Source organism: Prionailurus bengalensis, chromosome F2, assembly GCF_016509475.1.
Source record: "Prionailurus bengalensis isolate Pbe53 chromosome F2, Fcat_Pben_1.1_paternal_pri, whole genome shotgun sequence".
In the NCBI taxonomy this organism is placed as follows: domain Eukaryota; kingdom Metazoa; phylum Chordata; class Mammalia; order Carnivora; family Felidae; genus Prionailurus; species Prionailurus bengalensis.
The window spans coordinates 83,609,133-83,634,053 of record NC_057353.1 but is presented as its reverse complement, the minus strand read 5'-3'; the positions used below and the strand labels follow the sequence as shown (position 1 = coordinate 83,634,053).

The following is a 24,921-nucleotide window of genomic DNA, read 5'->3' as shown; positions in this document are numbered from 1 at the left end:
TTGACTTTTCCAGAATGTCCTACAGCTGGGCTCATGCTATATTTAGTCTTTTCAGATTGGCTATGCTGGCCTCATAGAATGAGTTAAGATGTGGTCCCTCCTCTTGAATGTATTGGAAGGTTTAAGAAAAATTGGTGTCAATGCTTCTTTAAATGTTTGACAGAATTCACCAGTTAAGCCATCAGGTCCGGGGCTTTTTGGAGGTTGCTGTTTCAATCTCCTATTTTATGACTATTCACATTGTCTCTTTATTCATGGTTCAGTCTTAGTAGGTTGTGTATTTCTGGGAATTTTTCCATTTCATCTACATTATCCAGTCTGTTGACATACAGTTGTTCACAGCACTCATTTTTTTTCAAAGCGTCTTTTTTTTTAATGTTTATTTATTTTGAGAGAGGGAGACAGAGAGAGAGAGAGAGAGAGAGAGAGAGAGAGAGAGAGACTGTGTGTGTGTGTGTGTGTGTGTGCGCGCGCGCGCGCGCGAATGAGGGCAGAGAGAGGGGAGAGACAGAATTGCAAGCAGGCTCTGCTCTGTCAGCACGAAGCTCAACTCGGGGCTCAATCTCACAAACCATGAGATCATAACCTGAGCTGAAATCAAGAGTCAGATGCCCAAATGACTGAGTCACCCAGGTGCCTTCACAGCCCTCTCCTGTATTTCTTTTTATTTCCATCAAATTGGAGGTAATATCCCCATTTCGGTTTCTAATTATAATAGTTTGGGTCTTTTATCTTTTTCTCAGTCAATATAGCCAAAGATTTATTGTTGTTCATTTCCACACATATTCATCATTTTATTGTCTTCTCCCAACTTGAGGAGGCTGACTTATCATTTATATGGAAAATTCAGGACTGGTGAACTCAGATGTGGTGACTCCTATGCCATATGAAATTCTCCATTTTTTTACTTTATTTATTTGTGAAAGAGACAGAGTGAGTGGGGGAGGGACTCAGGGGGTGGTTGCAGAGGATTCAGAGCAGACTCCATGCGGCTTGAACTCGCAAACTTCGAGATCATGACCTGAGCCGAAGTTGGATGCTCAACTGACTGAGATACCCAGGCATCCTGGAAATTCTCTATTCTGAGAAAGACAGTTAAATGTGGCAAACCTCTAAGGCCCAGATTTTTTAAAAAATTTTTTAATGTTTATTTATTTTTGAGAGAGAGAGAGAGAGAGAGAGAGAGAGAGAGAGAGAGAGAATGAGCAGGGAAGGGGCAGAGAGAGAAGGAGACATAGAATCTGAAGCAGATGGGGCTTGAATTCACGAGTTGTGGGGCTCGTGGCCTGAGCCAAAGTCGACCCTTAACTGACTGTACTACTGAGGCGCCCCAAGACCCAGATTTCAAGTAAAGTTGACTAGTGTCTTAGTCAACTTGGCTTCTATTACAAAATACAATAGATTGGGTGACTTAAACAACAAACATTTATTTCTCACAGTTCTAGAGGCTGGGAAGTCCAAGATCGGGGTGCCATCATGATCAGGTTCTTGATGAGGGCCCTTTTCCTGACTTGAAGATGGCTGCTTTCTCACCATATCCTCACATGACAGACAGCAAGAGTGTGACTGAGAGAGAGTGGAGAGAGAGAGAGAGATAGCACAAGCAGAGCATCCTCTTCTTCTTCTTATAAAGATACTTATCCTATCACAGGCATCCCATCCTCATGACTTCATGTAACCAAATTATCTTCCAAATTTCCCACTTCTAAATGCTATCACATAGGGGATCAGGGCTCCAACATATGAACTTGGGAGACACATTCATTCCATAGCACTCCCTCCATGGCCCCTCAAAATTCTTGTCCTTCTTGCATGCAAAATACATTCTTTCCATTCCTACAGTCCCAAAAGTCTTAACTAATTAAGTTAAGAGTCATCAGCTTTAAAGTCTAAGTTCCAAAGTCTCATCTAAATATCATCTGTGTCAGGGGTGCCTGGGTGGTTCAGTCAGTTAAGCGCCTGACTTTGGCTCAGGTCATGATCTCACAGTTTGTGAGTTCAAGCCCCCAGTCAGGCTCTGTGCTGATAACCTCAGAGCCTGAAGCCTACTTCAGATTCTGTGTCTCCCTCACTCTCTGCCCCTCCCCTACTCATGCTCTGTCTTTTTCTCTCTAAAAATAAATAAACATTAAAAATTTAAATATCATCTATGTCAGATATAAGTGACACCTGAGGTATGAATCCTGAGGCAAAATTCCTCTTCGGCTGAGAACCTATGAAACCAGGTAAGTTATATACTTCAAAATGACAATGATGAGGCAGGCATAAAAAAAAATTCCCATTCCAAAAGAGAGAATTGGGAGGAAGAAAGGGGTGATGAGTTCCAAGCAAATTGAAAACCTAGCAGGGAAAATATCACTATATTTAAGGCTCAAGAATAATCCTTACAGGTTCAGGGCTCTGCCTTCCAGATCCACCAGGGCAGCAGTCTCTCCTCTGTGGCTCTGACAAACAGGTGGCATCCTGAAGTCTCCAGAAAGTCCTGCAGAGGCTGCCCAAGGCTCCAGACCCATTGAAGCCAAGGTAATAGGCACCCCCTTTGAAACTGAGAAGACAGCTTTGGTGATCTCTGTATCAGCTTTAGGGTCATTCTTCACTTGTCTTGCAGAATAGTGCACATTTGTAGCCAAGTAGCTCTGTGGTTCAGTCCTATAGGATCTTAGAAGTCTAACAACCTTCCTTCATTTTATCCCATCTCTGTCCCCTTCAATGAAAGTTGTAAGTGTTTTTGCTCATGTCCCATAAGCTCTTTATCAAGTCATAATCCAGCCACATTCCTGCTGTTCTCTTCTGAACACACTTACTTTTTTTTTTTTTTTTTTGCAATAAGGACAGGCTGAGAATTTTCCAATTTTTTATGTTCTTATTCCTTTTTGCCTTCTTCAATTCATCACTCCCTTCTTGCATTTTATTATAAGAAGTCAGGAGGAAACAAGGCACTCCTTCAATACGTTGCTTAGAAATATCCTCAGCTAGGGACACTTGGGTGGCTCAGTCAGTTAAGCATTCAACTCTTGATTTCAGCTCAGGTCATGATCTCATGGTTTGTGAGATTGAGCCTTGAATCCAGATTTGCAGTGACAGAGTAAAGCCTGCTTGAGGTGCCCTCTCTCCCTCTCTCTCTGCCCTCTCCTGTTCATGTGTGTTCCCTCTCTCAAAATAAATACACTTTAAAAAAACTGGCTTTGTTTAAAAAAGATCTCCTCAGCTAAATATCCAATTTAATTGCTTACAAGTTCTACCTTCCACAAAATGTTAGAACACGAACACAATTCAGCCAAGTTCTTTGCCACTTTATAACCAGGATCACCTTTCCTCCAGTTTTCAATAACATGTTTCTTGTTTCCATGTGAGACTCATCAGAAAGGCCTCTACCATTCATATTTCTTCTGACATTCTACTCATGATTATATATGTATTCTCTAAGAAGATGGAAGCTTTCTCTACATCACTCCCATTTTCTTTCTGAGTTCTCACCAGAATCACCTTCAACATCCACATTACTAGCAAAACTCTTCCAGCCTCTACCCACAGCCTAGTTCCAAAGCCAATTCCACATTTTCAGGTATCTGTTACTCATCACCCTACTTTTTGGTACCAAAATCATTACTAGTCAGCTTGGGCTGCCATAACATGACACCATTGACTGGTTGGTTTAAAATAGAATTTATTTCTCACAGTTCTCCATGCTGGGAAGCTCAAGACCAAGATGAGGGCCAATTTGGTTCCTAGAAGAGGGCTTTCTTCCTGGCTTGCAATCTGACAACTTTTCGTTGTCTTCACATGGGACGGGGGTGGCAAGGTGGGAGGGAGAAAGAGGGGAGTGGAGAGAGAGAGAGAGAGAGAGAGAGAGAGAGAGAGAGAGAGAGAGAGAACACACTCTGGTCTCTCTTCTTATAAGGGCACTAATCCCATCATGGGGGTCCCACCCTTATGACCTCCTCTAAACCTAATCAGCTCCCAAATGTCCCACCTCCAAGTACTATCACATCAGAGATTAGGGCTTCAACATATTAATCTAGAGGGCGGGGACACAAACATTCAATCCATAACAAGTTTTAGCTTGATTTCTTCCTCATTTTTTGCTTTAATCTGGTTTCATGGTTTTTTGCTTTTGTTGTTGCAATCAACCATTAACAAAAATTTTCAGGCTTCAGTATATCACTTGTCATGTGAAAAGCAATTTACAGCAGTTCTGTGGTCCATTCTTAGTTTCAGTTTTTTCCCCTTTCTTTTATTTCTAAGTTTATTAGATAGCTTATCCTCAATAAATTTATTAGAAGTCTGCCTATTATGTCCTATTATGTATTATAGTAAGAATGCCACTATCTCATGAATTAATCTAGAACTAAATATTTTTATTGCAAGGGTGATGAAAAACATTATTTTTTCAGTCAATCTTAACCATCTCTCTCTCTCTCTCTCTCTCTCTCTCTCTCTCTCTCTCACACACACACACACACACACACACACACACACACAAATATAAAGGTAAATGTGTTGACACTACACAAGATGGCCAGCTGCTGAACTGAGAAACTCCCAATGACCATGAGATAGTGATTTCCTAACCACCAGCCTACACCTCCAAATCCTGACAAGAACTCAAGGCCCATTTGAGAAGAAGGCTGGGAAGAGCATGGGACCAATGATCTATCATATTCTATACAAATGTGCTTTCCCCTAGGTACATTATGGTGGGTTTTCACAGACCTTGTGTTGGGCATCTTTATCAGTTTTTCCTCTAATATTTGCTGATGTTGCTTCCTGATTTTGTATTTTATTTTGTGTTTATTGTGTTATTTTCTCTCGTAATAGATACACAGAGAGTGCTGTTTGTCCTTTACTGCCTTTCCCTTCTCTGTGCCCTTTTTAGAGATGAAAATGTAGCTGAGTGCTTGTCCATCCATGCAGAAATGGCCTTTCTGAGCTGTGCTGGAGTAAGGTGTGACATGTGGGCCATGGGCAGAAGGAATGTGTGCATCTTCTTAGTGTGTCCTCAAAGTTTCACACTTTCATTTTCCCACTGGACATGGTAAATGCATCATGTTTGGCCATAAAGGTGCTCTGAAGAGGGTGGAATCCTCAGGTAGAAGAGGCCTATGACCCTCCAGCTTCAGGAAGACAGCCACCACACCCATGTGGACCGTTACAGGAGACCCTGTGCCTTGTTAAAGCCAATGTTTGTTTTGAGCCTCTTTATATCAACTGAGCTTTATTCTAATTCAGAACTTGACACCTGGGAGCAGAGTGGTTCCAAAACAGAACCTAATACATGTGGAATTGGCTTAACGATCAGCCAGTCAGGACAGAGATGTTACAGGTAGAAAGCTAGTGACCCTTGATATGCATGAAAAAGCATTTGGTATGACTCTTGCTTGTGGTGTATTTATAGCCCTAGAAGAAATGGTTGAAAATAGTTCAGAATATTGGCAAGTGTTGGTTACTTCTTGACACTTTCAGCAAAGCCCACCTAGAGACTTGGGTAGAGAAAGGAAGATGGACGAGACTACAGCTGGACAAGTGGGTTTTCTTCTGCCTGTGCCCTGTGATCTGTAAGTCTGTTAAGAAGGCCCCATAGGTTGAAAATACCAGTTGCTTCTGAACCCCACATGAAGCTTTGAGAAAGCAAGGCTCTGAAAAGGCAGCCAAGTGTGTGCCCCACATTCCTCTCAAATCCTGAGTTCTTAGCCAGATAACAGGGGTCGGTCCAGCATTAAACCAAGTGCTAGTCCTTCCAAGCAGAGGGCTCTTCTGACTACACCAGATCCAATACACGTGAAGACAACCCAGTCAAGAGAGTGGGCCTGTGTCTTGCTTGTGGAAGGTCATTCTGCAAATATTTTGAGGGACAGTTGGCGGTGCAAGTGGCCTCAAGGTAGCCACCTTTTGCTGGAGAAGCAGAGAAGGATGATGAGCATATAGAGACCAACAAATAAAAGACAAGAATCCTCAGCTTAAACCCATGACTAGATGAGGCCTTTGCATGTGGAGCTGAGTGGGAGTATGTATGTAAGAAGCTGACCCAGGGACCCAGCTGTCAATCAGGAAGCCCCTGCAAAGCTAGGCAGCTGTGGCTAGGGCGGCCTCTCACATTCCTTTGCAGTTGACCATGAAGATTATGGACAAGGACACACCCCAGAAAGTAAAGTCAGACCTAATGAGGCCCAAAGTCCAGGGAGTTCCTCCCAGCTGAGTTTGGGTGATAGGGTTCTGTCCAGAGACAGAAGGAGACAGAGAATTCAAAGTAGGCTCTGTGAAGTCAGCACAGAAACCAATGTGGGGCTCGAACTCACAAGCCATGGGCTTGGGCTGAAATCAAGAGATACTTAACCAACTGAGCCACCCAGGTTCCCCTACACAGTTTTATTTAAATAACCACGTGCCAGACTTACCTTGGACAGTGCCAAGCAGAGTTTGAATGCTGCTGTGTGTTTCCCATTCTCCTCCTTTTCCACACTCCAGGTTGGGGGAGGGGGGGAGGGCAGCACACAACTGGCCCTTCAGTGATAGAACCTGTTGGAGAGTCTGTACCTTGTCCAGAGGGACTGGACTGAGCTGCATTGGGGATTGGACAGAACTTTGGGTTTTTCCTCTTGACCAGGGGCTGCATCCTGGTGCAGCAGGTGACCACATGGAAAGACTGTGGCAGAAGCAGCTCATTATCCCTATGATCTGTTCTTCTCCTCTCCTCCAAATCAGCGGGCAGAACATCCTCAGGGGAGGCACTTGGGTCCTTGATCACTGCCTAGGGAACCTGCCATAAAATTTGTGATTTTACATATGAGAAAAATATTTGAACCTCAAGTGCTAACACTAGTGTGATCCAGGCTTCTAAGTTCTCCAACCCAGCAGTATGAAGTCATATCTCACTGTCATTTATTTGTCTTTCTCTGATAGCTGATCAGCAGAGCATCTCTTTCATCCCAGGGTTTCAAAATATTTCCTGTCTAGTTTTCTGCTAACCTCATTTCTGTTCATGTCAGGTCTTTAATTCATTTAGAGACTAACATTGCACGTGTTGTTAGGTAGGGATCTGGTTCTGTTTTTCTCCATTGAGTGAGCTCATTTTCTCAGTACCTTCTACTAAAGAACCCGCCCACTCTTTTGCCATTGATTGTGGTGCCAGAATTATCATCTATTGAATTTCTACCTCCACAAAAGTCTGACACTGATCTCTTCACTGTCCTGCTTCTGCTGTCTGTGTTTTCTTCTGTCAATACTAATAGCACATCCTCCTCTTTCCCTTTTTAGGTTGATTTGGCTATTCAATGATTTTTCTTTTTCCACGCACATTTTGAGTTTCCTCCTAACCAAGTAGAACTTTAACTAGATTGCAGTGAATGTATAGGTTAAATTGGGGGTGGGGAGGAATTTACATCTTTGAAATATTAAATTACCTGATCCAAGAACAAGAAATACCTCTCTATTGACTAAGATCGCCTTCTGTGTCCTATACTACAGTTTCAAAGTGTTCACCAGACGTCTTGAGTGCTTGTTGTTAATTACCAAATGTTTTATGGTTTTTGTTGCTATCGTGGAGTACATTTCATTTTTTGTTACATTTTCTTGTTGGTTATTGCTGGTGCAATGTATTATTCCTTTTTCTAATTTCATCAAATACACGCAATATTAACAAAACTTTTAGAATCTCTTAAAAAAAGTGAGTTTTATCTGAGTCCAAATTAGGACAGCTGCCCTGGGTACACAATATTCACAAAGAAGAGAGTCCTCCAGGACACCTGGGTGGCTCAGTCCGTTAAGCCTCCAATGCTTGATTTCAACTCAGGTCATGATCTTACAGGTTCATAAGTTCGAGCCCCACATTGTACTCCACACTGTCAGTGCAGAGCCTGCTTGGGATTCTCTCTCACACAAAATAAATAAACTTTTAAAAAAAGACAGTTTTATGCCCCATAACAACAACAACAAAGAAGAGAGTGCTCCTGGGAAAGAACATTTGGTGCGGGGTTATATACTTTTTTTTTTTTTTAATAAGAAGTTAGTTACAAACCATTGGACAAAAATCATTTCAGAAAGTTACAGTTACAGTTATCTTTTTAGTATATGCAGAGCTGTATGACCTTAATCTTATGGGAACTGGAAAGGTTTTGGTTTTGGTTTTACTTTTCTCTTTATGTTTGGAATGCTTCCTTTTAGGTTATTTATAAATGAAGCAGACTACGATGTGTTCAGGGTAGAAACTGAGCTCATGCTTTGAAGTTTTGATGACTATGATGTTAAAATATAGCTTCCATGAGAGTCCATGCAGGGCCTACAAACATTAAAACTTGACAATTTCCTTTTTTTTTTAATTTCCTTTATTTTATCAATACATTATATATTTTTCTCCGAAAAACATTCAGTGAATTTTATATCTTTTACACGTTATACTGGGTCCCATAGGTTTGAGAATTAAGTGTTTCGCTTTTCGTTGCTTTATGCATTATCTGTACTTTTCTAGCTAGTATCATTTTTTATTAAAAGGTTATGTAGGCTGTTTGTAAATTCCGATACTTACGTTTTTTAAGTCAACTTTATATATTTCTAACTTTGATAATTGCCTGTCAAATACATACCTTAAAACTCGTATTCTTAATGTCTAAGTGTATAATCAACTTCTGTAAATGTTCCATGGACACTCCCACTAAATGTGTATTATCTATGTAAGGAATTTCAGTTTTTCCATCTATCTGCCCCATCATTTACTGATTCAGGGATTCAGTTCTACCACGTGCGCCCTCATGTTTTCATCAAGCTGCAGTCTGTTTGATTCCAGGAATTGGGCATCCAAGTCTCGCTACAGCGGCACGGCTCATTCTTCTGCATTTCTAACCGTCGTATTTTCACGTTTAGTCGCCTCCGCACTGGTGGCTCGGTCGACTCTGAAGCAGGAAAGCTAGGGAGCTCCACCTCCGCGCCGGACCAGGGGCGGGACCACCAAGTCGCTCTGGCCTCCGGCCGCCTAGAGCGACGACGTTGGCCCGGAAGTCGGGAGAGGGACTTCCGGGGTCCGTCTCGGGGCCCAGCCGCAGTACTTCTGCGGCGGTGCCGGGAGAGATTACGCGGAGTGGGGAGTTCGAGCCGGCGAAACCTTCACGTTTTGGACCGCGCTCCCGCGTGACTCCGATACCCCAGCGGTGGGTGCCGGCCACGGGTGGTCTAGGCGGGGCGTCGTGGGAAGAGGGGCAGGCGGGCGGCTCGGCCTGGGCGGGGTTGGGGCCTCGGAGGCCCCTCCCCGGAGCGGGCCTGAGGGGCGCCCTCCAGAGGGTGCCCAGGACGGTCGATCCTGACCCGCCCGGGAGCCAGCCTCAAAGCTGCGTGGCGAAGCTGCCTTAGGCGACGGGGCAGGTGTGCGGTGTCTGGCGCATGGGGGGTGGGGTTCAGGAGAGGCCTCTGGACTTGGGTGCGAACGTCAGAACTGTACTGAGCTGCATGAGAAGTGAGCTTGTCGCTTGTCGCCTGGAGGCCTCGGGTGATGGATTCACTCTCCAGGTGGCGAAGAAGCTCTGAGGAGAGAGGAATTTATTCTCCTCCACGTGAGTGGGGCTGAGGGATGAGCCATGTCCATCCTGTGGATGCCTGCAGTGGGCTGCTGTCTGCTTGTCTTTCCCAGTTGTCTCTGCTCAGCACCCTGTTGGGCTCTTAGCTGAGAGAATCTGCTTCCAGGCTTGTTGGCAGAATCGAATCCTTTGGGGTTATTGCACTGAAGTGTCTGTTTCCTTGCTGACTGTCCTTAGCTCTTGAGGTCCCAATCTTTGCACAGAGACCTTGCATCTCAGAGCCAGCAATGGCTTATGTAATTAGATTGGGTCCACCAAGCTAATTCTCTCTGCAAAGTCTCTTTTGCTGTGTAGTGTATCATATCCACAGGTTCGGGGAGTGGGATGTGGACGTGGGTGTTGAGGGACATTCTGTTTACCATAGATTGACCCCATAGATTGGGTTTATAGCCTCCTGGGCAAGTTCCCACATATACTGAGGTGAGAGAAACAAGGTGTAAAATGAGCATAGACTATTCTGGAAGGATACATTAACAACTGGGAAGGGGAACTCAGTGGCTGGCCAGGAAGTTCTTTTTTGCCTGTTCATATTTGAGCCATATGATTGTGCCTCCATTCAGTGACAGTGATGATAATTTCAAGAATTTTATTTTATTTTTTTAAGTTTATTTATTTTGAAAGCAAGAGCGAACACATGCATAAGCAGGGGAGGGTAGAGAGAAGGAGAGACAGAATCCCAAACAGGCTCTGCACGATCAGAGGAGATGCCAGTGCGGGGTTCAAACTCAGGAACTGTGAGATCACGACCTGAGCCTGGATCAAAAGTAGGATGCTTAACCAACTGTGCTACCTAGGTGCGCCTTCAAGAATTTTAAAATAAAATGAACTGGGGCGCCTGGGTGGCTCAGTCAGTTAAGCGTCTAACTCTTGATTTCAGCTCAAGTCATGATCTCAGGGTTCATGAGTTCAAACCCCACATCAGGCTCCATGCTAACAGTGCGGAGCCTGCTTGGGATTCTCTCTCTCCCTCCCCCTCTCTCTCTGCCCCTCCTGCATGCAAACTCTCTTTCTCAAAATAAATGAACTTTAAAATAAAGTGAACTGAATGAATATTGCAAATGACTGAGTCTCCCCTTGGAAGAGGGAGAGTGAAGGTTCCCCCCATGGAAGCAGCATCTGCTCTGTTCTGCTGCTGCATAGACAGACACCTTAAGTCAGTGCTGTCCCTGCTTTGAATCTTGTCTGTGCCATTCCCCTGAGCACCAGTGTCAGGTTAGTTCTGTCTGTCCTAATACAGAAATGTGGCTGGTGCCTCACCACTCAGGCAGCCAAGGGCCCTGATAGTCTCTATCCCAATGACCCTGCCTCTGAGCTCTGTCCACATCTTTGCCCCATCTTCTCCTACGTCTCTAACCAGGCATTGCCTAAGCCCTTTTCCCTGGGCCTGGTTTAAATGCCTCCTTGCCCCAGGGTGCTGCTCCTTCCTTGCTTCCTCTGTTTCCTGCGGTCTCAGCCTGTCAAAAACCAATGATTTGGTTGGATCAACCCTTGGGGTTCTTACCTGCAACAAAAACCATCAGGAAACTTTCAAAACAAGGGCCTATAGATTAGCACACCTGGAGCCACACAGTGAGGTTGCAAGTAATGAGAGAGAGAGGTGCATGGGCCTAGGCTTCTGCTTTTATTGGAGTTGAGGGTGGACACCTAGGGTTTTGTAGGCTACTCTTTATTGGTGAATTTAAAACATAAGAGTGGGAATTTAAAGTTCAGGAAGAGAAAAATGACGAGTGACCCAAATGACCAGTTATCAGAATCAACCAAGATTGCTAAAAGGAGGCTCAGTCAGGGGAGACAGCCAGGCTTTTTATCTAGTCCAGTGGCTGGCAATGCATTTATTCTCCAATAACCATCTTTGAAATCGATGCCTCTTTGCAGTGGATGCCTCAGCAATCAAAGCTTAATTCAGGCATTTGCCTTATAAAACAAAACAACACGACTGGGAGGGCTGATACTTCCCACTACCCAGTAGGCAAGTAGTGTCCACAGTGGGCTTCTGCCAGCATTTCCTGATTTGTCTTCTCAGTCTCTGAAGGACAGAGGGGTCATTATAATCTATCAATGGTTCAGTGTGAATAAGGGGCCAAGGGGTATTGCCACAAACGTGTGGGCCACTGAGCAGAGCATGGTGCATTTGAAGAGACAGGGCAGTGGGAGCAGTGGGGGAAATCACTAACTCGGACCCATCATGTGTCGTTGAGAATATTTTATCTTCTCAGAAGGAGCATTTAGAGCTGGAGATGAGCCCAAGCTTGGGAATCTTCACATAAGGGTCTTGATGCTTTCCTTAATCAAAGAAATTGGTATAGGTTCAAAAGTGAACCCTGGGGTAAGAACATGAAGAGGGAGATAAGGAGAAGCCTGGGAGGGAGCCACTGGTAGAGTGGGAAGACAGGGATACCCACTGTGGATGCTGCCAGGAGGACACAACTCAGATACCATGGTGGTCCGCCATGAATGGATCAGATGGTCCACCTTCAGGACATTGTGTCAGGAATCAGGGGTGGGCCCATGGTGGGCGCAGGTTTTGTGGGACTATCCTATCATGGCAGGATCCCTTCTAGGGGGACACTGTGCTCACCTTGCCCTGGGGTCAGCATCTTACCCCTTCCTGAGACCTAGCAGCAGGCCCTCCTCTGGTCTCAGTCTGTAGGAGTAGAAAAAGACACCCCTACCTGGTGGGAGGATGGATCCCCGGAGCTAGGCCCCCTGCACATTCACCTACACCCTTGTTGGTCTCCAGGTCCCAGCCATGCCCAGCCTCAGAGCGCGCTCTGAAGAGGCAGAAATGGAGCCCTCAGTTCCTAGACCATCCCCTTGGATCCCTGCAGCCCAGGCGTGTGTGAGTGATGCTCCTGCTGTGACCCACCCTGGATCAACACTCCGTGATCCCCACTGCTGTGACTACACTGAGCCAGGAACCACCCCTTCTCACCAGCAGCGGCCAGGTACTGGGAGCAAGTCCCCCACTGGTGCCCTCATTCTAGAGGGACTTTATCCATGTCACCCTGTGCTTACCCCTAGAAGGCAACCATGTCATCATTAGGGATAGGGTGCCTCGTGGACTTGAGGACCAAGGCTAGAGATCAGAACGGAATTTGGCCTGGCCCCAGGCTGTCTTGGTGCCAGAGCAGGACACATGTTTCCCCCACCTGACCTAGAGGGGTGTGGTATGATGGTCACCAGCTGAGGCCTGCCCAGCCCAACTTCCAGGCTAATGACGGTTGCCTGCATTCAGGCAGGTAGGTACTGCCTGATTCAGTTACTGCCCTACCTGATTCAGGTACTGCCCTAATTCGGGCTTTCGTCCTGCTCCCTTCTGGCTGTGTTCACACTGCTCAGCCACTCTCATCCACTTCAGAACACTGCTAGAGTCCTTTTCCAAAGAGCCCTCAACTAGCTTGCCTTTTTCATGGACCTCTCAGCAGTGATTAGGGTGGATAGTAGTGTTCACTTTCCTTACCGGGATCTGATGTTGGCTATTTTACAAAAGGCACTCTTAAATACAGGGACCTATGGTTATTCTCAGGACATCCGGGCAATGTACAGACTCTGTATGACCAGGGAAGGTTGGGATAATGGCAGTGTTGGTTGACAAACCTTGACAACTAACTTCCTGGGTATAACTTAAACTGGCCCCTATCGGGGCGCCTGGGTGGCGCAGTCGGTTAAGCGTCCGACTTCAGCCAGGTCACGATCTCGTGGTCCACGAGTTCGAGCCCCGCGTCAGGCTCTGGGCTGATGGCTCAGAGCCTGGAGCCTGTTTCCGATTCTGTGTCTCCCTCTCTCTCGGCCCCTCCCCCGTTCATGCTCTGTCTCTCTCTGTCCCAAAAATAAATAAACGTTGAAAAAAAAAATTTTTTTTTTTAAAATAAACTGGCCCCTATACATGGAGGGGAAGGAGAAGCTGAATAACAAGGCAGGCCACCCCGATTGGTAGGTGGCAGTTTAATAAGCAAGAGAACTTACTTAAGAAGCTTGTCATGAGTGGCTGCAATACAAGTAAATCCCACCACCTGCCTGCCAAATCTTAAAAGTTGATATAGTGGCCTTAACTGGGTTTAGTCCTATGTACTGTCCAGATGGTCTCAGCACCATATCACTGTCTCAAGGCTCTGTCCTTGGGGCAGCTTCTGGGAGCAGGGAAGGCAAGCAGTATGTACATCCAAGGACAAGTGAGAAGATGAGGGGCCTCCAATTGCCTGGATCCAGCTCGTAAGTCAACCAGTGGTCGCATCCTCTCAGTGACCTTCCCCAACAAGCAGAGGTGGTACAAGGCAGTCCTGGGTGTTTTGGAGCAGGAGAGTGTTAGGGGATGAGAGACATGATGAGGTCCCAGGAAGTAGAAGTAGCCCTGAGAGACAGGTCTGCTGACTGTCCCACACAGAGGCAGAATGTGAACCGAGTGGTTAAGGGTATGCTAGGCAGAGAATGGTGAGAGAGGCCAAGCCCTGCTCCATTAAAAAAGAACAGATTGATGGTAGCTTATGTTTTAAATTTTTTTTAGTGTTTTTACTTTTTTTTGAGAAAGAGAGTATGAGCAGGGTAGGGGAAGAGAGAGAAGGATCAAGGAAAGAATCTGAAGCAGACTCCAGGCTCTGAGCTGTCAGCACAGAGCCCAATATGGAACTCCAGCTCACAAACCACAAGATCATGACCTGAGCCCAAGTCAGTCGCATAACTGACTGAGCCACCTAGGCGCATGTTTTAAAAGCCACTGTGGGGGGAGGGGAGCCTCGGTGGCTCAGTCGGTTAAGCATCTGACCCTTGATTTTGGCTTAGGTCATGATCTCATGGTTCATGGGATTGAGCCACATGTTGGGCTCTGTGCTGACAGCGTGGAGTCCTGCTTGGGATTCTCTCTTCCTCTCTCTCTGCCCCTCCCCTGCTCACTCTCTCTAAATAAACAAACATTTAAAAAAATAAAAAGCTACTTGTGGAACTAAATGGTGGAGTAGGTGGTTCCAAATACCCAGTCCTCCACAAAAACAAGCAGAAACTGCCAGGACCAACTTCTTCAGGAATCTAGAAAATAGGTTTACAGCAACCAAGTAAATGCCAAATCAAGAAAAAGGCAACTTAAAAATGATAGGAAAGCTCTGTGGTGTTTTTACTTGCTCATGTCCCCATAAATCCCCTGGCTCAGTAACAGTCTTAAAGTGAGCAGCTTATGTTCCCAGTGTGTGATCATGGTCCCTGATTCCAAAGGGAGCAAAAAAGACCTATTTAGAAATTATTTTGTTTGTCCTAAGCTATATGGGGTAGTATAAAGTATTGATGCAAAGTGCTTGTCTCTGTTTTGCCTAACTCAGAACTTACTCAGGGCAGAAAAGTAGTGGATTCAAAAACATTCTAAGGGGAACTACCTTCCCCAACCACCTAGGATATCGCTTAACAGTACAGTCAACCACCTAAAGCCTAGGAGGAAAAGCTGGGGAAATGAGGACTTTCAAAAGCACCCAGTATATCAGGGAATGTAGAAAGCCACATACATGCCCAGGACAGGAAATGTGCTCTGAAAAGACCTCTGAAGATCATAACTTCACCTCTGGATCATCTCTAAGTTCAGTAAAAGCAGAAAGCTAAGATAGTTATATATAGTATTCAAATAGTACCCCAGCATAAAAAATGGGAGAGTGGTACTACTTTTCTTTTACTGTTAGCATTCAAGGAAATCTCTGTCAAAAGACTAGCTGAACACAAGCTAAAGAAACAGAGGCCTCAGTGACCTCACATGACAGACTTGTTTTAGTTTGCAAAACTTGTTTGAAAAGTCACTAGATGAACAGATGATTGTAGCCTTCAACAATCAGGAACAGCAAACCCTGGAGGAGGGAGAGACTGATTTACAGAGTTATCACAATAAATATTCAAATGTCCAGCTTTTAACAAAAAATTACAAAGAATACAAAGAAAAAGGAAAATAAGGCTCGCCCTTCAAAGGAAAAAAAATTAAGTGGCAGAAAGTGTCCCTAAAAAAGCACAGATACTTGACAGACTGTAAACCAACTATCTTTAATGTGCTCATGTAACTAAGAGAAACCAGAAAAACAATGTGCAAATAAAATACCTAGAGGTTTTAGATTTATATAATTATACAATATATAGTTACATAATTCTAAAAAGAAACAACAGAAATTCTAGAGTTGAAAGGTACAATAACAAATGGATTCACTAGAGGGTTTCAACAGCAGATTTGAGCAGACAAACCTGAAGAATCAGCAAACTTGATGGTGTAACCGTTGAAATTATTCAGTCTGAGGAGCAGGAAGACTAAAGGTTGAAAAAAAGTGAACATGGCCTAATAGACCTATGGAATACCATCAGTCAAACCAACATACATATTATGGAAAAAAGAGAGAAAGGGGCAGAAAGAATATATGAAGAATTAATGGCCAAAATGTCTCAAATTTGATGAAAGATATGACTATATACATTCAAAAAGTTCAACAAACTCCCAACTAGGATAAATTTGAAGAGATTCACACAAAGACTCATAATCATATTGTCAAAAGACAGAATCTTGAAAACAACAAAAAAAGTGACCCGTCCCTTATAAGAGATCCTGAATAAGAGTAGTAGCCAGTTTCTTATCAGAGCCCGTGGAGGTTGGAAGGCAGTGGGATGACCTATTTAAAGCGCTGAGAGACAGAAAAAAACTGTCAACCAAGAATTCCTTATCTGGCAAATTTACCCTTTAAAAAATGATATTCTCGGGTATTTCCAGATAAAAGCTAAGGGTGTTTATTACCAGTGGACCTGCCCTATAAGAAATGCTAAAGGTCCTACAGGTTAAGATGAAAGGACACTGGGTAGGGACTAAAAGCTGTATAAATAAATAAAAATCTCTGGTAAAGGTAACTATATAGGTAATTATAAAAACTACTATTATTGTATTTTTGGTTTATAACTCTACTTTTATTTCCTAAATGATTTAAAAGACAAATTTGTAAAAATAATTATAAATCTGTGTTATTAAACACAACGTATAAAGATACATTTCTGACAACATGAAAGTAGGGAACAGAGGTGTATAAGAGCAGAGTTTTTGTATGCTGTTGTGGCTAAGTTGATATCAGTTCATACTTGATGGTTATATTCTGGGGATATTATGTACAGCATGGTGACTGTAATTAACTATATTCTATATTTGAAAATTGCTAAGAGAGTAGACCTTAAAAGTTCTTACCACAATAAAAGGGGTTGCCTGGCTGGCTCAGTCAGTAGAGCATCTGACTCTTCAATTCAGGGTCATGAGTTCAAGCCCCACATTGGGTATAGAGATCACTTAAAAAAAAAAAAAAGATAACTGTGTAAAGTGACGGATGTGTTAACTAACTTTATGATGGTAATCATTTTACAGTGTACATGTATCAGTGTACAAATAATCACATTGTGATTAAACTTATATGATGATGTATGTCAGTTATGTTTCAGTAAAGCTGGAGGAAAAAAACTAAGACAGCTGGGAAGGGGGGACCATGCTACATTGCTTCAGGATATTAGGATGTTAATTGTCCCCATTGTACAATCCCCATTGTACCACTAAGAAAATATCTTTAAAATATACATAAAAGGAAGAAAGAAGAAAATTAAGATGGTACACTACAAAAAATAACCCAAAAGAAGACAATAATAGAGGAAACAAGGGACAAAAAAAGGTGAGATACCAAAAATAAATAGCAAAATGAAGTACATCCTTCCTTATCAGTAATTATTTTAATTATAAATGGTTTAAGCTCTCCAAAGGCTGATATTAACACAGTGGATGAAAAAGCATGATCCAACTATAATGTTTACAAGAGGCTTACTTTAGATCCAAAGACAAATAAGTTTAAGGTGAAAGGTGAAAAAAGATATTACATGCAAATAAATAGTAACCAAAAGAGAGCTATGCTATAATACCACACAAAATAAACTAAGTTAAAACCTGTAAGAGAAAAGAAGGAACTTATGTTTGGATAAAAGAAATCAATTCATCAGGAAGATATGTTATAAACTTCTACATGCAAAAAGAGAACTCCCAAATATATGAAGCAAATATACATTTGAAGGGAGAAATGGATAGTTCTACATTAATAGTTGGAGACTTTAGTACCTCATTTCCAAAAATGGATAGAACATCTAGACAGAAGATCAATAATGAAATAGGGTGCTTGAACAACACAATAAATCAATCAGACCTAACAGACATATATGTACACACCACCCAAAAGTGCACATACTCTTCTCAAGTGTATATGGACATTCTCCAACATAGACCATATATGTTAGGGCCAAAAATAAATTTTAATAAGTTGAAAACAGTTGAAGTCATGTAAAGTATTATTTCCAGTCAATAACAGCAGGAAAATTGAAAAATTCACAAATATGTAGAAATAAAACAACATACTCTTAACCAGGGGGTCAAAGAAGAAATCAAAGGAAATTGGAAAATGTCTGCAGACAAAACAAACAAAAAGTTACGGTATGCAAGGAAGGTAGTGCCAAAGGGGAAATTTATAGCAGTAACCTAATTTGATATCTTAAGGAACTACAAAAAAAAAAAAAAAAAAAGGAAACTAAACCCAAAGGTAACAGAAGGAAGGAAATAATAAACATTAGAGCACAGATGAATGAAATAGAAAGTAGAAAACAGTAGAGATTCAACAAAATCAAAAGTTGGGTTTTTTAAAAAGATTAAAATCGACAAACCTCTGACACAAAAATTTAAAAATTCAGAAATGTACATTATTACCAATCTTACAAAACAGGAGTATAAAAGAAGACTGTTAACAGTTCTACACCAACAAATTACATAGCCTCAATGAAAAAAATTCCTAAAAACAAAAACAAAAAAAATTACCTGAGTGACTCAAGAATACATCCCATGACCAAGTGGGATGTAACCCAGGAATGAATACAAAGGTAGTTTAACATGGGGCACCTGGGTGGCTCAGTCATTTAAGTGTCCAACTCTTGATTTTGGCTCAGGTCAAGATCTCACGGTTCGTGGGATTGAGCCCTGTGCTAGGCTCCATGCTGACAGCACAGAGCCAGCTTGGGATTCTCATCCTCTCCCTCTCTGCTCCTCCCCCACTCTCTCTTTCTCTCAAAAATAAATGAACTTTAAAAAAATGTTTAAAGGTAGTTTAACATAACAAAACCAATGTCACTTACCACATTAATAGAATGAATAGAACTAATAGAATGTAATCATCTCGATGCAGAAAAAGTATTTGACAAAATAAACACTCTGTGATTAAAAAAAAAAAAAAACAGAAAACTCAATACAGGGGAACCTCCTCAACATGTAAAAAGGCATTCATTCGTGAAGTACCCACAGCTAGCATCATTTAAAGCATCAAAAGAAAAAAAAATACCTACAAATAAATTTAACCAAGGAAGTGAGAGACTTGTGTATTGAGAATTACAAAGCCTTGACAAAAATTAACAGATACCTAAATAATTAGAAAGACATCAAGTCCTTGAATTGGACTTAACAGTGTTAAAATGTCCATGCTATCCAGAGCAATCTACAAATTCAGTACAAATCCTAGCAAAATTCCAATGGCCTTTTTTTTGCAGTAATTGAATAGTCCTCAAATTCAGATAGAATTACAAAAGGCCCTAAACAGTCAAAACAAGCTTGAAAAGGGAGAACAAAGTGAGAGAACTCATACTTACTAGTTTCTAAAATTACTACAAAGCTGCAGTAATCAAAACATTTTGGTCAATGGAATAGAATTGAGAGCCTAGAAATAAACCCAGACATCTATGACAAATTGATTTTCAACATGGATGCCAAGACCATTCAGGGAGAAAAGATAACTCTTCAACAAAAGATGCTGGGACAAGTGGATATCCACATGCAAAAGAATAAACTGGGACCCCTACTTCATACTGTATACAAAAATTAACTTAAAATGGCCTGCCAACCTAAATATAAGTAATAAAGTCATAAAACTCTTACAAGAAAACAGGTAAATTTTTACGACCTTGGGTTTGGCAATAGATTCTTAAATATGACACCAAAGCATGAGCAGTAAGAGAAAAAGATGGGTAAGTTGGACTGTATCATAACTTAGAACTTTTGGGTATCAGAGGACATTATTGGGAGGCCTGGGTGGCTTAATCAATTGAACATCTGACTCTTACTTTCAGATCAGGCCATGATCCCAGAGTCATGAGATCAACATGGAGCCTGCTTAAGATTCTCTCTCTCCATCTTCCCATCTCCCCCACTCATGCATTCTCTTTAAAATAAAATTCAAAACAAAACAAAACAAAACAGGACATTATCAAGAAAGTAAAAAGATATCCTACAGAATGGGTGAAAATTCTGTGCCAAGTGTATTTCTGATAGGGTCTAGTACCCAGAATATATAAAGAACTACAACTCGGAGTGCCTGGGTGGCTCAGTCAGTTAAGCATCTGAGTCTTGATTTTGGCTCAGGTCATGATCTCATGGTTTGTGAGATTGAGCCACATGTTAGGCTCAGTGCTGATGGCATGGGGCCTGCTTGGGATTCATTCATTCTCTCTCTCTCTCTCTCTCTCTCTCTCTCTCTCTCTCTCTCTCAAAATGAATAAACATTTTGAAAATAATAAAGTCCTAAAATGTATTTAAAAAAAAAAAAAGAACTCTTACAACTCAACAATAAAAGACAACCCAATTTTAAAATGGGCAAAGAACTTGAATAAACACTTCCCAAAAGAAAACATGCAAATGGCCAAAAAACATATGAAAAGAAAAGATGCTTAAATGTATTCAGTCATTTAAGAAATACAAATCAAAACCACAACAAGATTACCACTTCATATCTACTAGAGAAGTAGGCTCCAAGCTGTCAGCACAAAGCCCGAACCGTGAGATCATTACCTGGGCTGAAGTCAAGAGTCGAATGCTTAACAGACTGAGCCACCCAGGCAGAGCCTTTCTAGTGTGATGAGGAACGTTGTGCACATTTCTGCCTTCAGAAAGATGGACACAGCAGCTTAAAACATTGTACCAGGGCACAGAATTGTCCAGCTAACGCCGGTTAGAATTGCAGCTTTTAGGGGGTAAGCGTTGCTTTTGCAGGACAGGGCTCAGTCTCTGAAGGCCTCTTTGTTGACGGGACAGAATCTGATATTTTAGGCAAGTCCCTACTGCAGTTCTTAGCCTACTATGCAATCAGAACCACCCTTGCTTCTCTGAATGGAACAGGTCCCTCTGCACCTGCCAGCAGAGAGCCTGCCTCTCTGTACTGGTGACTTCTGAGGCAAAGCCTGAATGCCATTAGTTGGTGCTAAGAAAACAAATACTGGCCCAAGAAACATTGTGGGAAAGAAAAAACGGTAGAGTGTTTAACAATATAGCATAAGGCATGTAATGGTGGGAATGGTGAGTGCCTGCATTTGAGGCGCTCCAGGGTAGAGCTCACAAGACTTGCTGATGACCTCCTGTGAGACAGGAAAGGGACAGTTGAGGGACAGGATTTTGGCCTGAGCCAGTAGGGAGACTACAGGTGATTTCCTGAGATATGGGTCAGGGGAGTGAGGGTCAGTCTTGTAGGTTGAATGCCCTGCAGCCTGGTCCCCTCAAAGCCATCCCAGCCCCCTCTGTGGCCCCCGGTCCCACGTTCCCAGATGTGTCATCTGTATTTTCCTGTTTCCTTCCAAGTGACTGTGTTTGTTATTTCAGATTGGGACACCAGGACTGAGGACAAGGAGTTTCTTCAGAAGAGAGAAGTTTGTGAGGATTTGGAATCACAGGCAGAAGTATCAGAAAACTATACCAGTGATTTTTCCCAGGCTTCTGAGCTTGGAGAACTCTGTGAGGATGTCCTGGAGGGAGATTGGGCAGCCCCTGACAATGAGAAAGGGGTGCAGTCCCACTACCAGGAGCGGGGCTTCACACCAGTGGCAGTGCTCCTTAGCAGCACCTTAGAGAAAGGGCTAGGCTGTAATGACTTTGTGAGAAGCTTCAGTCTGAGCCCAAACCCAATGGCATCTCAGGGAATTCCTACAGAAGAGAGAACACATATGTATGACATGTGTGGCCACAGCTTCCAACACAGTGTGGAGTTAACTAGCCATGAAGGGCTTCACGTAGCCGAAAGCCCACTCATATGTAATGATTGTGGGAAAACCTTCAGAGGAAACCCTGATCTTATCCAGCATCAGATAATCCATGCTGGACAGAAGTCCTTCATATGCAATGAATGTGGAAAATCCTTCAGTCAGAATTCATTTCTTAAAAGTCATCAGAGGTCTCATGTGAGTGTAAAACCCTACCAGTGCAGCGAGTGCAGGAAAACCTTCAGTGTGCATTCTAACCTCATTAGGCATCAGATTAACCACAGTGGTGAGAAGCCTTATGTATGCAATGAATGTGGAAAAGCCTTCAGCCAGAACTCAAGCCTTAAAAAGCACCAGAAGTCTCACATGAGTGAGAAACCCTATGAATGCAGTGAATGTGGGAAGGCATTTAGGCGGAGCTCAAACCTCATCCAGCATCAAAGAATTCATTCTGGAGAGAAGCCGTATGTGTGCAACGAATGTGGGAAGGCCTTTAGGCGGAGCTCAAATCTCATTAAACACCATAGGATTCATACAGGTGAGAAGCCTTTCCAGTGTAATGAGTGTGGGAAAGCATTCAGCCAGAGCTCACACCTGAGGAAGCATCAGAGAGTTCACACTGGAGAGAGACCTTATGAGTGTAATGAGTGTGGCAAACCATTCAGCCGGGTTTCCAACCTCATTAAGCATCACAGGGTTCACACTGGAGAGAAACCCTATAAGTGCAGTGACTGCGGGAAGGCCTTCAGTCAGAGTTCAAGCCTCATTCAGCATCGAAGAATTCACACTGGAGAAAAACCTCATGTGTGTAATGTGTGTGGAAAAGCCTTTAGTTACAGCTCAGTGCTCAGAAAGCACCAAATAATCCACACAGGAGAGAAGCCCTATGAATGTAGCATCTGTGGGAAGGCCTTCAGCCACAGTTCGGCTCTCATTCAGCATCAGGGTGTGCACACGGGTGACAAACCCTATGAGTGTCGGGAATGTGGAAAAACATTTGGTCGGAGCTCCAACCTTATCCTTCACCAGCGCGTTCACACTGGGGAGAAACCCTATGAATGTACCGAATGTGGAAAAACCTTCAGCCAGAGTTCAACTCTCATTCAGCATCAGAGAATCCATAATGGATTGAAACCTCATGAATGTAACCAGTGTGGTAAAGCCTTCAACCGAAGCTCAAACCTTATCCACCACCAGAAAGTTCACACTGGTGAGAAGCCATACACATGTGTCGAATGTGGTAAGGGCTTCAGCCAGAGTTCACACCTTATTCAACATCAGATAATCCACACTGGCGAAAGGCCATATAAGTGCAGTGAGTGTGGGAAAGCCTTCAGTCAGCGTTCGGTCCTCATCCAGCACCAGAGGATCCACACCGGCGTGAAGCCTTACGACTGCTCTGCTTGTGGGAAAGCCTTCAGCCAGCGGTCCAAGTTGGTCAAACACCAGCTGATCCATGCTAGGGAGTGAAACAGAGCTCCATTCCCGACTCCTCTGGCCATGTCCCAGCCTCACCCACTTCCCAGACTTGAAGCCAGGCTCACTTGCTGCCCTGTAAACCCATATCCCACTGTCCAAAAAACCTCAACCCTCCTTCCCCTGTCATCATTCCAGCCTCCTGTGACCTCTTGTTTCTTGTTTGTTTTGTTTATACATTTTGTTATCAGACTGCCACATTTATTAGGAGGAAAAGGATGATAGAAGGTGCATATTCATGAATAGAGTTTATTACTATAATCAAACAGAACCAAAAAAGTAAACTGACATTTGGTTCAAAATAACAACAGTAATTCTTTTATTTGGTAATTATTCATAGTGAGTTCTTTTCTATAGTTATAATGATACTCTGTTTACATATATCAGGTTGAGCTTTTCAGTTTGAATTATAGTCATCCTTCCCAGAAGTGGTGTGTAGTCATCACCACTGACCCTCCCATACAGTCACTGGATGCAGGACCCCTTCGCCCCCCTTGCCCTTGTGCCTGAGTCTGAGGTCATGCTTTCTGCCTACAGTTCCACTCAGGGTTGCTGCACAAGTACACATGCAGGTGTTTCCCAACTTCCCAGCTCTGTGCCTTATGGTCCTGGCTGTTGGCCCCACAGAGGCCTGCCCTCTCCATGCCCCTCCTGTTCTCCCCACAAGTTCCCAGGTTGTTTTCTCCCAGGCCCATTCATCACCAGACATTTATGGAGGACCTGTGAGTGCCCCCAGTAGGTGGGGACCGGCCTCCTCAGTTTCCCAGAGCTGTGCCCTTCTCCGTGAGCAGGGGGAGTTGGCCCAGAAGCAACACATCTGCCACGAGAGAGGCCCCTGGGTGCCAGCCACCAGGTCTCAATTTAGGAGTATCCTAGGATGGGTGGACGGAGAAGCACTTCCCTCATGGTTCAGGAGGAAAGGCATTAATGGGCAGATGTAGTCAGGTTTGCAGTTGAGGTAGGAAGATAAGGGCTTGGCTTCTCTGCTTTCAAGGATGTAGAGGCAGAGTCATCAGTTGCAAATGAGGAGGGAGAGGTTTGAAGAGAGAAGTATGTGAAAGTTGGATCAAGGGTGCACAGGTTGGTTCCATGGGCTTGGGCTACAGTGGGCTGCCTACCCTTCTCTCAGAGGCCATCAGGGTAGCCCATCACTACTCACTCACTCCCCTCCACTTCAGCCCTGCTTTCCCAAGGCAATACGCTAGATAACAAACTGTCACACTTGCAGTTTGGTGACAGCCTTGCTCTGTTATCCTCATTTGCTCATCTTTCCACTCCATGGAGACCTCCATCTGTTAACCCTCATTCTGTCTCACCGTCAGGCAATCCTTTCTGGCTTCACATTCCCCATTGTCCAGCCTGGATTCCACAACCCCACCCCCACCCCCCAGTGAGTACTTGTGAGAGACTACATGCCATTCATAGGGACACGGCAAGAAACAAGTCTGTCCTTGAGGTCAGTGGGTAGAGAAAAATGGCCTAATGGTCATGGTTGTCATGAGGTGAAAGGAAAGCAGGAAACAAGGTGTGGGTGTTTTGGCAGATTCTGTTTTAAATGGGGGCTGTCAGAGCAGGCCTTGCCACAATGCCCTTTGAGTGACAACTTGAAGCAAATGAGAAAATGACCAGTGAAAATGGGGGAGTGGGGTTGACAGCAAGAATAGCTGGTTTTGTTGGGAAGCCAGATCTGGGGTATTAGGAATGTGCAGATTATGACTGGCTGAGGTGGGACTCACAAGCCACCCACACGGGTTGGCAGGTAGCTCTCTCGTTATCCAAGCTCCTGCTTTGGGAAAGTGAAAACCCAGAGTCTTTTTTGATTGAAGGCACAGTTTCAGTACAC

General features: G+C 43.5%; 1 protein-coding gene across 2 annotated transcripts; it reads left to right on the top strand.

Moving 5' to 3' along the window:
* The first annotated feature begins 8,995 nt into the window (after positions 1-8,995).
* On the top strand, positions 8,996-23,400 carry ZNF16 (zinc finger protein 16). Of its 2 annotated transcripts, none has more exons than XM_043602176.1 (3): positions 8,996-9,140; positions 12,304-12,508; positions 21,226-23,400. In XM_043602176.1, exons 2-3 carry the CDS (start codon positions 12,313-12,315, stop codon positions 23,070-23,072), a joined length of 2,043 nt encoding a protein of 680 aa, XP_043458111.1. In that variant the 5' UTR covers positions 8,996-9,140; positions 12,304-12,312; the 3' UTR covers positions 23,073-23,400. The 2 variants fall into 2 exon arrangements, with proteins under 2 accessions (XP_043458111.1, XP_043458110.1); XM_043602175.1 differs by lacking the exon at positions 8,996-9,140 and adding an exon at positions 9,198-9,539.
* Positions 23,401-24,921: the final 1,521 nt, after the last annotated feature.